Below are 14,182 nucleotides of genomic sequence, written 5' to 3'. Positions count from 1 at the left end.
AATAACAGGAATAATTTTATTAACTATATAGCCTGTCCACCTGACTGGGTTGGCCCCAGCCATTCTGGGTGGCTTCCAACAAAATACAAAAACACAGTAAAACTTCAAACATTAAAAACTCCCAATAGCTAAATGGTTATCAGACTTCGAAAGGCTGCTTTCACAAGATTAGGTTCATCAGTTTTGTTGAAATAATAATTAAACTAGCTAGCTGTAATTGGATTTTAAAAAAATGCGCAAGCAATTGTTACTGCTTTGAATTTTATTGTGTAATTATCTTCCTGAGTGTGTTGTGCATGTCACTATTCTGAATAATGCTTCTTACGGGGTAGGGTAGGGGGCCTTGAGCTTATGGAACCAAGGGGGCAGAAGCCCCCCCCCCATCGGGAACCACCAGCCTAATCCTTTACAGGAACCTAGGAAGAGGCAGGTCCCCGCAAAGGGGACCATCGAACACAACATCCTCTGATTAGCAAGTAGGACCCGAGTGAATCAGCAACACTCTCCTTGCCTGCGACTCCCAGGAAGAGGAATATGGAGGTGTTTGTGTCTCCCACAGGGGAGGCAGAGCACAGCTATTGTGTCGAGGAACCACCAGCAGCAACAGCCCCGGCTCTGAGCACCGATCCATCTGGCCCTGATCCGGGGGGCTGGGGCTCTGCGCTCGGCACCTGAGCCCCAGGATCCCTGGTGGGAATGAGGGCAGGCACCAAATAAGGGCAGGATTCCAGCACAGCTGCTCCGGTAGGGCTGGGATTAGGAGGAGGAGGAGGAGGAGGAGGAGGAGGAGGAGGAGGAGGAGGAGGAGAGGCTGCTTCCAGTTAAGAATGGTTACTTCAGGTTTGGAAGCAGCACTCTGGTATCTGTTCTTTATCAAGCGAGGAGGCAAACTTTCCCCTCGGCAGCCGCGACGCATCTGCGGAGCAGAGAAGGGTCGGCGGAACCAGCGCGGGGCAGCGGAAGGACAAGGCTTGTTTCTTTGCCAGGGGACCGGATGCGGGAGGGGAGGAAGCAGCGCCACGGATGTCACGGTGGGGGGCAGTTTGGGTGGCTGCTAAAAAAAAAAAAGTAACAAGGAGGAGCGAAGGGAGCAGATGCACCCAGGGACAAACCCAGCCGGGCTCAGCGGAGAGACGTGTTTGTCAGCCCCCTCCAGACACCCTTTCCCAGAGCAGGCATCAGGCCTCCCTTGGGAAATGGGTGGGCCAGGAGAGCAGCGCTTCCGCCAACCTCCTGAATGCTCACAAACATCAGGAGAGGCCTGGAGCAGCAGCCGGATCAGGCCCTCTTACCCAGCATCCTGTTCTGACAGTGGCCAAGCAGATGCCCCCATGGGGAATGGGGAACCAGAGGCAACAGCCACTGTGTTCTTCCCACTTGGAATTCCAAGCCAATTTTCACAAATGATGTTTTGGGGGGAAATCAGAATATTGTGCATTTATTGTCACCCATCCTGATTATCCTGTGATGAAGGGCGGGGTGCATATCTTTTAATACATAAATTAATAAAACCAATGTATCGTGATTTAGTTACTCACTTTAAAAAAATCAAACTGTAGCACTTCCACATTAAGCAGAGCAACCTGCTACTGGCCCTAGAATTCAACATCCTAAACCTCTTGGTTCCTTCTTTCAAAAGAAAAAATAGGCTCCTAGTCCTGATGATTACTGATTAAACTGGGGTGCATGTGGGGAACACTGAGGGATGGAATGGATTTAGAAGCCAGAGAGGGAAGGGGGAGGATCCTGAGTGGCTGTGGCTACAGAAGGGAGGGATTCTGTGATCTACAGAGTACTCCCCACAAGTTGATGCAGAGAAGAAACGAGAAAATATAAGCCAACAACCAGGGCACAAAAATGGGACAGTTTCTCAGTTTACACACACACAACCACAACACAACCACAATGCAAGTGGCTGCAAATGCCTGCACAGCCCTTGGAGCTGAGGGCCTCTGCAGAATGGGATCCTGCCTGGTCCTCTCCTGGGTCAAGGGAGCCTGGCACCCTCCTGCCATGCCCAGCGGCCCACTTCTCCAGCCAACCAGCTCCCCAGTAGTCACAGCAACCTGCCTTCTCTCCTCGCTTTTAAAATTAAGACGCTGAGCCTCTTTTCTCTTTTTTTGGCCTTCGCGTGCCTGGAAACTCTCGCTTCACCTCACCCCGGCCTCCTTGTGGGTGGCAGCGAAAGGTCAAGTGGGGCCGGAAGGAAGGGGAAGGGGGGCAGGCTCCACGCAAGGCTGCCCTGAAGCAGGCAGCAAGGAGCTCAGCCCCAGCAGGGAGCAGGAGTGGCGCTCAGTGGGACAGTTTCCCCAAAAGCCTGTTTTGCTCCCGAGACGCAGAGCACCAGGGAGGAGGGGTGGGTGCAGCTGGTGGCTGGGAGGCGGAAGGGGACGGGGGTGAGCCAGGCGCTGCCTCCAGCGCAAGGCGCTGCGTGCCGAGAGTCACGTCCCCAAGCCCGCGGGGGCCGGGCATGTGGTTTCCGCGTCTAACCAGCCCAACTGCAGCCTGGCACCCGCGGCTTCCTCCTCGGAGAACTTCTCTCTCCGTTAGAGGAAAGAGACCAAACCTCAGGGCTCGAAACAAAAATGGGCCGGGCGTAAAAATAAAAGCTGAGGGGTGGTTTTGGTGACCGGGTCAAAGGAGCTCGAAGAGGAAGAGGGGGAGAGAGAGAGAGAGAGATAGAGATGAAGCACATACAGCAGCCCTCTGGGTTGCCCGTCACGGCACCAGCGAAGGAGGCGGGGGGGGGGAGAGGAGCCTCTCTCTCTCTCTTGCCTGGGAACCTGCTTCGCAAACAGAAAGGAGGGGGGAACCCCCAGCGCTCGCTGAGTCAACCTCCAGGGCTTTCGGCAACTGCTCTCTGCAGGCCTGGCACAGCAGGCCAAAAGCACAGCGCTGTCCCTGCCGGCAGGGCACCCACAGGGTGACCCCGAGTCAGTGGGATCCCAGGAACGCGCAAGTCTAGGCAGGTGGGGGGGGTGAAGGGGAGTCCCCCCGCCTGAGGTCGGGCTCCAGTGCTATGAAGAAAGAGCTGTTCGAGTGTGGAAGGGACTCCCCTTGGGAGGTGTTCGACTCTCCTTGCTTGGTGGTTTTTAAGCAGAGCTTTGCTGGCCATCTGTCAGGGATTTTTTAGCTGAGATTCCTGCATTGCAGGGGGCTGGACTAGATGGCCCCAAATGGTACCTTCCTACACTACAATTCTATTGTTCTATGAAAGCCAGGCACCCCAGGGAACCTCCATGAGCCCAACGGGCGAAAGGCCTAAAGTGACAGTTGAGCACCGACTCCTGTGTGACACTGATGGGCCCGGCAGGAGGCAGCTGCGCTCTGCCATTGGCAGAAGAAGGGATAGAGGTCAGGGGCAGAGAGCACCTGCCGGGCATGCAGAAGGTCCCCGGCTCAATCCTTGGCAGCATCTCCAAGAAAGGCTGGGAAATGCCTGAAACCCTGCTGCCAGTCCGTGTAGGTGACACTGAGCTAGTTTGACTTGGAATAGGAGCCACTAACGCGTCTTCTTGCCCAGCTCAGCCAATGTGCCTCCCGTGACCCTCTGCTTGCCCCCTTCCTGCCAACCTGCCCCTTTGCTTCTGCCCAGATGCTTCCTTGGAATAGGGCAACATATTGGCAAGGCCCCAGATCTCTCAGACCAAAGCACCCACAACAAAGCAGCACCCAAAATGCCAGCGCAGCCCATTGCTTAATTAACACTGTCGTTCCAAAGGCTGGAAGGGGCAAGGTACTCCCCACCAAAAAACCACCCTCCATCCATCACTGCAAGTTGTATCCTCATTCTTTATTTCATTTATATTTACATCCCACCTTCTTTCCTCCAAGGAGCTCAAGGGGGTCATACAGTTCTCCTTCCCACCTCCCATTTTATTCACACAACCACCCTGTGAGGTCAGACTGAAACTGAGCGACTGTCTTCCAAGGTCACCCGGTGAGCTTCATGACAGAGGGCTGATTTGAACCCGGGTCTCTCCCAGGTCCTGGTCCAACACTGCTGTGGTTATTATTGCTACTGAATTGTATGTTAAATGCTTCTCTGTGCTGTGAGCCACCTCAAACATTTATCAGGAAGAAACACCTTTAGCAAAGGAAGTTATTCTGAGCTGGGGGGGGCGGGTCGGAATAAGAGTGCCTGAAGACCGTACGTGTCCCAGTCGACTGGGGTTGGCCTAATCCTGTGGTCAGCCTGCCTCCTCCGCACCTTGGAGCCCCTCCTGCCCCAGCGGGGACCAGAGCACCTGCGTGACTTTGGGCATGTGAGAGTGGAGGCCAGGCCTTGTCCCCACGTGCTAAGCAAGACATTCTCCCAAGGCAGCTCGGGACGGGGGTGGGTGGGAAGGCAGAAGTGGCCAGGAACACCCCTGCCACAGACAGACTGCCTCTGGGTTCTGCTGGCTCCAGTTCCCCTGTGAGCGGCACAGAGCAGAGCATCTCAGGGGAAGAGGGTTGCCCCCCCGCCCCGGCAACATGTCAGCCTGTCCTGCATAGCAAGAAGAGCAGCGCCATCCAGCGGCCAGAGGAAGCCCGGCAACAGAAGCTCCTCTTGGCCGACTTGTACACGTATGTATACACACTCATCTACCCATCCGGGGAAGTCGTGTGGTGCAGCGGTGAGAGTGCCAGAGGATGAGGGCCTGGGAGAGACCAGGGTTCAAGTCCCCACTCAGCCACAAAGCTCAGCCCAAGTCCCTCAGGGTAACCCACCTCATGGGGTTGTTGCGGGGATTTAACAAGCAGGGCGGGGAATCCTGGGAGCTCCTGGGAGGAAAAGGCGAGGCATAAATGCAATAACCAAACCAATTCCACAAGGGGCAACACTCTTTACATGACGCTACATGGATTTCAGCTGCACGGACGGTACTCACATCGCTGGGGCTGAGGCTGCCAAGGCCGTTGTCCTGCTCTGAGTCCCGCCCGGACTCATGGCCCTGGCTGGCGTGGGGGTGCGAGGGGTGGATCCAGAGCTCCAGGCGGGTGGCATCATCCCCAGAAGGCCGGAAGGCCGACTTCTTGCCTTTGCTCTGCCGGCTGGGGCTCTTCTTCTGCTCCACCTGCTCCACCTGCACAGGGAGGGAGAGGCGCCGTGTCAGGGTGGGTGCTCCTGGGCAGAGAGGGAGGCTGGGGGCGAGGAAAGGGGTCCGCAGCCCTCACCCCACCCCTTACCTTCCGCTTGGTCTCCTCGAAGAGGCTCATGAGGCTCTCCTTGGCAGTGAGGATGGGGTTGCTGGCCGCAAGGCTGCGCATGTAGTAGTAGACTGCATCCAACTTCCTCCTCTGCAGAGACAACAACAGGAAGATCCCCTTACAAGACAGTACCCGACAGAGGGGCGATTGGGGGGATCCAAAGGGAACACCCTCCTTCTTGCTGAGAAAGGGGAGGTGGCAATGGACGGAGAGGGGCAGATGAAGCTTCTAGGACTGCAACAAACACAAGCCCCACAGGATAAGGTCTTTGCCAGGGGCAAAACTCTAAGAACATAAGAAGAGCCTGCTGGATCAGGCCAATGGCCCAGCATCCTGTTCTCGCAGGGGCTGAACAGCTGCCTGTAGGGAACCAGGAGGCAGGATCCTCTCCTGTAATCTCCAGCAAGTGGAATCCAGAAGCATTGCTGCCTCTGACTGTGGAGGCTGAGCAGAGCCATTGTAGCTAGTGAGCAGCTTTACACTGAGAGTTTTACTGCTATTTCTTTTAGCCGCATTGGTCTGTATTTACAATTCTGAGTTATCACAAGATGGCCAATGATTGGTAATTTTCCTATGCCTTAGTTACCGTACGTCTGTGGTAGGTGGAGCTTCATGCTCTTTTGGTGAATAATAATAATAATAATAATAATTTCTTATTTATACCCCACCCATCTAGCTGGGCTTCCCCAGCCACTCTGGGCAGCTTCCAACAAAATATTAAAATACAGTAATGCATCAAACATTGAAAGCTTTCCTAAATAGGGCTGCCTTCAGATGTCTTCTAAAAGTCTGCTGGTTGTTTTTCTCTTTGACATCTGGTGGGAGAGCGTTCCACAGGGCGGGTGCCACTACTGAGAAGGCCCTCTGCCTGGTTCCCTGTAACTTCATTTCTCGCACGGAGGGAACCGCCAAAAGGCCCTCGGCACTGGACCTCAGTGTCCGGGCAGAACGATGGGGGTGGAGACGCTCCTTCAGATATACTGGACCGAGGCCGTTTAGGGCTTTAAAGATCAGCACCAACACTTTGAATTGTGCTCGGAAATGTACTATATTAATATTATATAGTAATATTTCACGCTATAAATGTTTTTGTAAGGATGCGTAAAAAATATTTTTCACGTGATATTCTTTAGTGAATTTCATTGTGTTATTATCTTCCTTAGTGGGTTGCGCAAATTCTGAATGATGCTTTTTATAGGGTAGGGGTTCCTGAGAATGAGTTTTAGAACCAAGGGCTTGGGGCCCTGAAAAAGTTTGGGAACCACGGCTCTAGACTCTCTTGCAAAGGAACTCCTGCTAGCTCAGAGAATGGAGAGTAGTCTCTCCCAACCTTGAAACCCTAACAAGTTTTTGGACTACAACGCCAATCAGTCCCATCCAACACTGATGGGGGTTGTAGTCCAAAACATCAGGAGGGATGCCAGGTGGGGGAGACCGACACAGAGTGTTTGTTTTCCAGTGGTGCTAATAAGGACCTCAATCAGAAATGAAGTGTGTGGCTCCTAATAAATGGCATATATATATTCCTGGGCACCTTGTTCCAAAACCCCTTACGCTGATCGGGGGGAAAGCAGGAAGCCCCGTCTCTGTCAAAGTCACACAGATGTGACTCAGCCACATCTAGGGCTGCATCCTTTAGAGCAAAGGAAGTTGCTTTATACAGAGTCAGACCACTGGGTCTGCTTAGCTCACTGCTGTATACGCTGACCGGCAGCCGTGGCTCTTTAAGGTCTCAGGCAGGGAGTCCTTCCCAGTCTTTTAACCTGGGACATTCTGCACACAAACCTGGCACCTTGGATACCCAGCAGCTGGTCTAGATGGTTTAATTAATTTAATAACAATTAGATACTCATTGCTTTAAAAAACCCAAAGGATTTATAAAAAAAAAGGGGGGGGACAAGAAACTTATCAACAAGAAAAAAATAGTAACAGTAATTTAAGTCTTTTTGAAAAGCTAAAATAATGAGAGACTAAAACCGCATGAAAACTCATGCCAACTTAAGATTTCAAAAATCAGTTTAATCGTTGGTTAGCCTTCCACCAGAACAAGGACACGCCTTCCTAGCACCATGGTCTATCTACACGATGTACGATTTGTCCTCGATAACCCTCACCCAGCGAATTTATGTCCACAGACGTGGCGCTTCCTCATGCCAAGCCACTTGCAATGGGTTTTGAGTACAGAGGCCTGAAAATAAACGAGGGGTTCCGTCCTGAAGGGGGACCTGCAGCACCCTCATATCTTTGGACCAGAAGCTGTGCTGTGTGGTCACACTGCAGGAATAAAAAGCTAGCAAACTCTGTACATCTAATGAACCTTATTGACAGATGTTTGAGGAATCATCCATTTCAGTCAGTAAGTGAAAAAGAAGCAATGCCCACATTTTCATAAACGCTTATAAAGTCTACTAGTAATTATTTTTGACAGCTGAATTAATTTGTCTAACGAAATATTAGCAATTTGGGAAATAGCTGCCATGCATCTGAAACACTGGCAAAATAATTAAGAAATGTAAGCATTTTTCATGAGCGAAGCGAGCCGATGCCTCTCCTGGTGCCGTGAGGCTCACAACCCTCCTGTGCCTGGACCACCCCGGCTCTTTCCCTCCCTGCATCTCTCTTACCGTGTAGACAGCCAAGAGGGCCAGCTGGTTGTACGGGCGTCCGTTCTTGGGGGCAATGTGCTGGGCCTTCAAGTACCAGCTGGGGAGGCAAGAGAGCAGAGTGACTGACAGGCTAGGCTGCATTGGGGCAGGAGACCCTGGAGTGGAGAGGCTGCCACTGGCAGAGTCCTCTGCTAGGTCCTGCCAGTGGCTGTGGCTGAGATGGGGACACCGTGACCCTGGGGAGCTGGAATTCCAGCTATATCTGAAGTGTGGCCACACGGACCTCGTCCCATGCAAAGAAGTTCCCCAAGAACCGCTCTGGGGTGCTATGGTTCGCTCTCCTCTCAAAACTGACGTTTGTTATCCAGCCTTATCCCCTTCCCCACCACTGGCACAAAGTCCCAAAAGTATGCTGTAACTGCACCTGCTCACATCAACCCTTTTGCCCCTTCCCTTCTGTCTACTCAACTTTCTCAACGTTTAGACTGCAGGCTCCTGGAAGGAGAGAGGGAGGGGCTCCTCAGGACGGTTTCAGGCGGGGGAACAACCCCAGCCCTGCCTGGAGATTGGACCTGGGACCTTCTGCATGCCAAGCAAGTGTTCTGCAGCTGAGCTACAGCCCTTTCCTGAAGACAGAAAATTGTAGGAAGCTGCCTTGTACTGAGTCGGACCAGATGAATATTGTCCACACTGACTCTCCAGGTTCTCTGATTAGGAACAGTCGCAGCCCGACCTGAACCTTGGGTTTTCTGGACACAAAGCAGGTGCTCTATCCCATGAAGCGACACAGTCCCTTCCCCTCCAGAGGGGCCTGGCATATGACGTAGAGAGGCAGATGCCCTCCAGGACTTCCTCCCTCCCTACCTGCGTGCCTTCCCGTAGTTGGCCGTGTCGCTGCTTTGCTCTCGGTATCTGCAGATGTCTCCTTGGCAGATCAGGCTCCTCTGGGCGCTGATGAGGGCATATTTAACCTGGGGGAGAGGAAACAAGCCCATCAGTTGCAGGAAGGAGGGTGGGAGAGCCGGGGAGAGGCCTCTGCTGGAATCCAAAAACTCTTCCCTCGTATTTTAGATGGAGGCTGTGAGTGGCAAGTCAGGTGTTCCAAAGGATATTTGCAACCCACACAACACACACATACAGTTATTTTTAAAAATGAAGCCAATCTCCTCTTTACAGGTCTCGGCTGTGACACTGTTCCTTGCCTCCCTCGCAAGATTGAGCACCTGCCCCTTGCCGAGTGGTGGGAAAAGGCAGGACTCCCCCCCCCCCCAGCTCCAGCATCCTAGTTCGTTTTTGACAAGGGCAAAAGGAGATTTGATCTCCAGCTTAAAATGGAGACACAGCCGGGCTTCAGCACGCCTGCTTCCTTCGCCAGGGAAAAGCTCTGAGCTCCCCTCTGCCCAAAGAGAGGGTCTCCTTTACCATCCGTCTTCCAGGGACCCCCAGAGGGCCTGATCAACAAAGCTTCCCCGACAGACCCAGGCCCTAGCCAGGACTCACCACCTTCCGCAGGGGCTTGCTGCGCACAGCCATGCCGTCCATGTAGTCCTCCAGCTTGAACTGGTACGTCGCTTGCAGCTTCTGAAGCAAACTGTCGAAGAAATCACTGCCCTGAGACCCAGGAGAGAGAAAGTGAAAAGGGATGGGAGAGTGAGTGAGTGGACGTGGAAAGAGTACTTGAAGAACACATGCCCCGGATTCAGAATCTTCTGATGGAATAACAGCACCCATAAGAAGAGCCCTGCTGGAGTTGACCAAAGCCTGTCTAGCTCAGCATCCAATGCATCTGTGCTTCCCACATTGCAGGGGGCTGGACTAGATGACCCTTGAGTTCCTTTCCAACTCTATTAGTCTACAATTTTACCTCCAGTTCAGAGCAATCCTGACCTCCTTGGGTCCCCCCACCGCCACCAGTAATAGACTTGGGGGCTATCACTAACCAACTCCTGGGATTCCACCACGGTCCTTCTGGGTGCCCACAAACAAGAGTTCGGCTTTGGAATCACCCTACACAGGTTGTTTATGCCATAAAGTGGGAAGGGATCCAGAGCCTTTGTGCGTTCAGCACTTGTCAGTGGGCCACAGGAAGCTTTGTGAACCGCTTGGAGCTGAAGTCATCAGAATGTCAGAAATCCATGCAGCTGGATCTGGTGAAAGGGGCCCCAGCTCGCCCAGCATCCTATTCAGAGCAGACAAGCAGATGCCCCCAAAGCAAAGTCCACCAGCAGAACTCCCTGCACTTGTGAGCCCCTGCAACTGGATTCAGAAGCATACTGCCTCCAGCAGCAGAGGGAGAAGGCAGGCTTAGCCACCCCTGTGAATTTGTCTCATTTTATTTTTTAAAAAGCCATCAGTACAAATCTAATAGGAGCCCTACAGCAGCCGGATTGGGCCAAAGGGGCCCCATCTAGTCCAGCCTCCTGTTCTCACAGTGGCCAATCAGACGCCCCAAAGGGAAGTGCGCAAGCAGGAGCTGAGGGCAACAGCTGAGCTCTCCCCGCTTGTGGTTTCCCAGGAGCTGGTTTTGAGAGGCACGTTGCTGGTGACAGTGCAGAGGGTGCATCAGGAAGTTCTGCTTGGGCTACAGCAGCCTGGCCTAGCCTGTTGGCCTCCAGACAGTTTGGGCTCTGATGGATATGCTGGCTGGGGCTGATGGGAGTTGTAGTCCAAAATATCCAGAGGGGTGCCCGGTTGGGTAAGGCTAGGCTGCAAAACATTTCTGACTTTACACACTATTTGCTACGTGTTAGGGGACAGACACAGCTTTTTCTTCCTTACATAAGGGGGTCATCATGCTAACATAAGCTTTTCATTTCCGTGTGTTTTTAAAACCACCGTATTTGGGGTCAGGTGTACTATCCCGACCCTTGGGACAGTGCCCTCCCCCTGGCGCCAGGCCACAGGGCTCAGCCTCAGGCGTCCTTACCTCGTCCAGGATCTGGAGCAGCTTGGTGCGGATCTCCTGGGCCTTCTCCCCAAGGGGATCCTTGAGCAGCTGTCGGAACTTCTCGATCACCTGGTAGAAGGCATTCTTCCACAGCAGCTGGTCCACGTTCTGGGCGTCAGCAAACTCGATGTCGGTCAGCAGGCAGCGCTTGTACAGCTGCAGCATCTCCACCCTGGAAAGGGGCACAGCTAAGCCCAGGGGCTTCCGCCTCAAACACTCCCCCCCCCCTTACAGTTCATCTCTTCCACAGGACTCTACTCAGACCCACAATGATGCTTGGGGCAAATGTAAGAGGAGCTCGGTAGCTGAGTTGGACCAAAGACTCACCCGAGTTCAGCATGCCATTTCCCCCAAAATGGCCAACCAGAGGCCTCTTCTGGCAAGTCCATTAATAGCACAACCCCAACTGTTGTGACTCCCCAGGCAAAAGCAGCAGATTCCACAGACAGGACTTCTCGTTTTCCACTAACCAGCTTAACCCCCTTTTAAAGCCTCCTTGGACATCTTCTGACAATGAACCCCATTAATTAGCAATGCCCTGTTTTGGAGTACAGGCAAAATACATTATTCGCCTAGGCTTCTGGTTTTTAACTGGGAGGCAGCTGGATATGTCCGTGACCTTGGTGGTTGTGCTCCTCCTTTAAGAAGAGAGAATAGGACTTGTTCCTTTTGAATGGATGTTTGGACCAGTATTTTAGGTTTCGTTTACTGTTGTTTTTCTATCTGATCTTAATGTTTTTATTTTTGTTGCATAAGTCACTTTAAGGCACGCAGATGCAAAATGCAACTAATGAATATAAAAGCAAGATCCTCTTGCTACGAAAAGGCCTTCCTTTCACTCCTTTTATGTTCTGTTAAGGATTCGACAAATGAATGGAGGGTAAGGCTACCAATGGCTACTAGCCGCCTTGACTATGTTACACCTCCAATGCCAGAGGCAGCATTATTGATTTGTATTCTGCCTTTTTCTTCACTGAGTTCAGGGTGGCCTACATGGTTCTCCTGCTCCTCATTTAATCCTCACAACAACCCTGTGAGGCAGGTTAGGCTGGGAGGCAAAGACTCACAGAGTGACTCAGCCAGTGAGCTTCATGACTAAGAGGGGATTTGAACCCTGTTCTCCCAGGTCCCAGTCCAAGGCCACACTGCCTCTTTACTAAGCGCCTGGAGGCCAGTTGCTGGGAATCTTAAATGGGGAGAGAGCTGCTTTTATGCTATGGTCCCGCTTGCTTTTGGCCTTCTCCTGGTGGCATCTGGATGGCCCCTGTGAGGAGAGGGTGGAGGACACAATGGACCCCTTTTGGCATGATCCAGCAGCTAGGCCGTATCATTATGGCCAAAGTTAAAGAGCCCCCACTGTGGTTTCCCCTGCAAGCTGCCTGGCTCTTAGAGCAGCAGGTGAAAACAGCTGTGATGCCAAGACCCCTCCCCAAACCCACCTCTGGCCAACCAGCTCCCGCCCTCTCTGCCAGCGCCCACCCTCGTCCAAGCCCTCGCACCTGAGCTGCCCCATCTTCTCCAGGCCCTCAGGGCTGAGCCGGTCCCGGGACAGGAGGTTGCTCAGCTGCTGCTCCAGGTTGCTGGCTTCGCGGAGGATCTTGCTGAGATCCTGCTGCTGCAGGCTGCGCACCTGCTGCTCCATCTCGGGGCTGAGGGGCCCAGCCAGGAGGGGGCTGCACAGGTAGGGCTCAGCCTGCCCTGGGTAGCCTGGCGGGTAATAGGTGCCTGGGTAAACCCCGTTAACGGCACCGACCTGATAGGGCAGGGAGTACCCGGCGTAGGGGTAGGAGGGGGCTTGGCCTGCCGCCCGCCCATAGTAGTAGGGGTTGTCCGAGTTCTGGAAGCGGTAGTAGGAGGCCTGGGCCTGGCGGGTGTCCCCCCGGGGCGGGGGGGCCGCCTCGTCGTCCGTGTCGAGGAAGTGCAGCTGGGCAGCTTGGCTCTTCAAGGCTGGCTTCTGCTCGGGGTTGTTGGGGTCCCACAGCCGGCGGGCGGTGCCCCCTCTGCCCCTCCCCCTGGTCCCCTTGCCCAGGCCGCCGCTGAAGAGGAGCCGCGGCCCTGAGTGGGGGGCTTCGGGGGAGCCGGCGCCACTGGCGGTGAGGTCCGTGTTGGCCGGGAGGACCAGGATGCCGCGGCCCCTGCCCTGGGGCTCCCGGCTGGAAGAGCCCTTCCCCACTTCGGCGGCCTCCGTGGAATCGCTCAGGCTGGCCTCCGAGGGCTTCCGCTTGCGCCACTCTGCCTCCGAGGGCTCCCCCCGCCCGCCACCCCTGCCGCCCGCTGAGGCTCCCTTCGCCTCCCGCCCGCCGGCGCCCCGGGAGAGCCAGCCGTGCTCCAGGCGCCTCTTGGCTGCCTCCGAGTCCCTGCTGGAGCCACGGGCTGCCTCGGCCTCCTCCTCTTCCGCCTTGTCTTCATCCAGGGAGTCCGTGGAGGAAGCGGAGAGCTGCTTCCGGGGACGGGGCCTCTCCTTGGGTGGCTCCTGGCGCTTCCGCCCGGCCTCTGCCTCCCCGCGGGCCCCGTCGGCGCTGTTGTTGCTCCCGGCTGAGCTGGTGCTGCAGGTGCGGTAGCGGTTCCGCCGCTTGTCTGAGCGCGAGTAGCGCTTCGGGGTGCTCTGGGCCTTGCTATGGGCAGCTGCCTCCTCACCGCCTTTCCGGACCTGCTCGGCCCGCCTGCCCTTCTCCCCGCCACGGAGGAGCTTGGCCCCCTCCTGGCTCAGGCCCCCTTCCTGCCCCTCAGGGGCCGCTGGCTTCCTGTAGCCCTTCCCAGCGTCCCTTTCAGGCTCTTCACCCCGCTCCCCCTTTGCGGGGGGCTCCTCGGCCGCCAGCTGGGGGGCAGCGGGCTCCTTGGAGGGGACCTGCAGGCGCTTCCCTGGCTGGTAGATCTGCTGGTCAGGCTTCTTGGCTCGCCGGATGATACGAGGACACCAGTCCTCAGGGGAGACCCCCGGATCTTGTGGGGCCCCTGCCTCGGCAGTGCCTTCCAAGAGGCCGTTGGGCTGCTGCTGGCTGCTTCCTCTGGGGGGGTCCTGAGGGGCTGGGGGCTCTTCCTTGCTGGGAGCAAGGGGAGCTCCTCTGTCGCCAGCCAGGGCGCCTCCCTTGGCCTCCTCCTGCTTGGCTGAGAAGCTGAGCTTGTTCCGCAGTCGGGAGAGGCCTGGCTTGTAGATCTCGAGGTCAGGGCGCCGATTGTCCTTGCGGTGGCGAGGCTCCTTTGTGGTCTCTGCAGAGAAGGAAAAACACAAGGAGGTGGTCAGCCTCGGAGCGGATAAGAAGCACCAAGGGAAATCAGGGACATGGTTGTGGGCTTTGCCTAGGGAGCAAGAGAGCCAAAGAGGCAGGGGAAACAGTGAGCTGTGACCAGCACATAGCAGGACCAGCACAGGGTCAAGAGGAAGATGTCTGACTGAGCAGACCTGGTGCCAATTCGCTTCCCTTCGGAGTCAAAT

The 14,182-nt window shown here is 54.9% G+C and overlaps 1 protein-coding gene across 3 annotated transcripts in view; it reads right to left on the bottom strand.

Annotated features, from left to right (window-relative positions):
• SMG6 (SMG6 nonsense mediated mRNA decay factor) overlaps positions 1-14,182 on the bottom strand; it is a 91,336-nt gene that overhangs the window by 72,573 nt on the left and 4,581 nt on the right. For 2 of the 3 annotated variants that reach the window (XM_080982281.1, XM_080982282.1), the window contains exons 2-8: positions 12,246-13,956; positions 10,726-10,918; positions 9,300-9,410; positions 8,664-8,770; positions 7,818-7,896; positions 5,173-5,283; positions 4,875-5,069 (exon numbers count right to left, since the gene is read on the bottom strand). In XM_080982281.1, coding sequence (XP_080838407.1) covers positions 4,875-5,069; positions 5,173-5,283; positions 7,818-7,896; positions 8,664-8,770; positions 9,300-9,410; positions 10,726-10,918; positions 12,246-13,956 — 2,507 coding nt within the window. The remainder of the gene's footprint in view (positions 1-4,874; positions 5,070-5,172; positions 5,284-7,817; positions 7,897-8,663; positions 8,771-9,299; positions 9,411-10,725; positions 10,919-12,245; positions 13,957-14,182) is intronic. The other variant, XM_080982283.1, reaches the window with a different exon arrangement.

This window comes from Podarcis pityusensis, assembly GCF_964106645.2.
Source record: "Podarcis pityusensis genome assembly, chromosome: 15".
Classification (NCBI taxonomy): domain Eukaryota; kingdom Metazoa; phylum Chordata; class Lepidosauria; order Squamata; family Lacertidae; genus Podarcis; species Podarcis pityusensis.
The sequence above is the reverse complement of the archived record's forward strand: the minus strand, read 5'-3'. Positions and strand labels throughout refer to the sequence as shown.